Here is a 1,434-nt window from a genome sequence, read left to right as displayed (position 1 = left end):
ACAAGTATACTAAAGAAAATTGGAATTTGTACTTTTAAGAGTAGTTATGATTATATATATATATATATATATATATATATATATATATATATATATATATATATATATTTACAAAAAAGAAAAGATTATATATATATATGTATATATGGGAGAATGTTCTTTGTGCCGTAGCACAGGCTACGCCTAGGCACATGGGCAACCTGTGCAGGGGGCAGGGTGGTCATTGCACCCACCCCCATGTGCCTGGGCAGCCTATGCTGCGGCACAGAGAATAACACCCCTATATACATATAGAGTAAAAGATTTGCACAATGCTAGCTCAATTTCAAAATTGCATGTGAGCACCCTTCATAAGACTGAGATTACTGTAGCACCACCCCTTGTAAAATGTCTCATAACCTCCTTATTTTAAATGTTTTCCCATAATGCCCCTCCTCAAAGGCATGAAACTTCACATTGACCATGTAGCAACTATATATATATAAATATATATATATAAAGTAAAAAGAACGCTGACTGGTTGCATAGCCCTTGTGCCCAGACATAGAGCACGTAAAATTATCGGGCTGACCCTGATTGGCCCTGACCATGGGGGGACGGGAGATGCATGGGCTGGCCAAGCTGGGAAGAAGAAGACAGGGTCAGGCTGGGACCCGGGGAGGCCCCTAGGCTTTTATTAATAAAATCCAATACTTAGAAAAACATGGGGGGGACATCGCCCGCCTTACCCCAGACCCAAAGGTACACAGCAGCACTCACACTCAAAAGTCCAAAACCCTTTCCCTACAAAACAAGAAGGAAAAAAACACAGCCTTCCTAATGCTGGAACACTGGCAAACCTGCCTTATCCTCTCTAACAATCCTACAGAGGTCAGCGGGGAGCTCCCCAGTGGTGAGAAACTCACTATTACTTTTCATCTCACAGGCCCTATTTGCAAGAAAATCTGCCGCACGATTGCCTTCTCTAAAAGAAAACACCACCGTCACCCCTAAAGCTTCCACAAGGCGGAGGACCTCATCAAACCAGTACCAACAGCACCACACCTTACATGTTTTTGAAGTTATAAACTGCACAATGGACTTCGAGTCCGAGCTGACATGGCAGCCAGCAAAGCCCCTAGCCGCACACAACTGTAGCCCATCCAAAACTGCCCTCATTTCAGCTTCGGTATTAGTACACAGCCCATAGAAATTTGAAAAAGCCATCACCAAGTACCCCTCCTGATTTCGAATAATTCCACCACCACCACTCAGCCCCGGGTTGCCTTTACTTGCACCATCTACATTCACCTTCACACCTTTGGTCGGGGGGGTTCTAGTACATAGGGCGTGGGACCCTACAGGTGGGAGGGGGGGAACGAATCTTCAAAACCTGTAGAGCCAACCCCTCCTTCATGCTAGAGACTGCAGAAGGAAAAGTTGGAAACGGGATCT

General features: G+C 44.6%; 1 protein-coding gene across 1 annotated transcript; it reads right to left on the bottom strand.

Moving 5' to 3' along the window:
- Positions 1-816: 816 nt before the first annotated feature.
- Positions 817-1,206, bottom strand: LOC122665649 (14.7 kDa ribonuclease H-like protein). Its single transcript, XM_043861798.1, has one exon. It carries the CDS (start codon positions 1,204-1,206, stop codon positions 817-819), a length of 390 nt encoding a protein of 129 aa, XP_043717733.1.
- Between the last annotated feature and the right edge of the window lie 228 nt (positions 1,207-1,434).

This window comes from Telopea speciosissima, chromosome 6 (genome assembly GCF_018873765.1).
Source record: "Telopea speciosissima isolate NSW1024214 ecotype Mountain lineage chromosome 6, Tspe_v1, whole genome shotgun sequence".
Classification (NCBI taxonomy): domain Eukaryota; kingdom Viridiplantae; phylum Streptophyta; class Magnoliopsida; order Proteales; family Proteaceae; genus Telopea; species Telopea speciosissima.
The sequence above is the reverse complement of the archived record's forward strand: the minus strand, read 5'-3'. Positions and strand labels throughout refer to the sequence as shown.

Coding starts and splice junctions, on each gene's coding strand:
- LOC122665649 (XM_043861798.1), bottom strand. CDS start 1,206: ATGGCTTTTTCAAATTTCTATGGGCTGTGTACTAATACCGAAGCTGAA.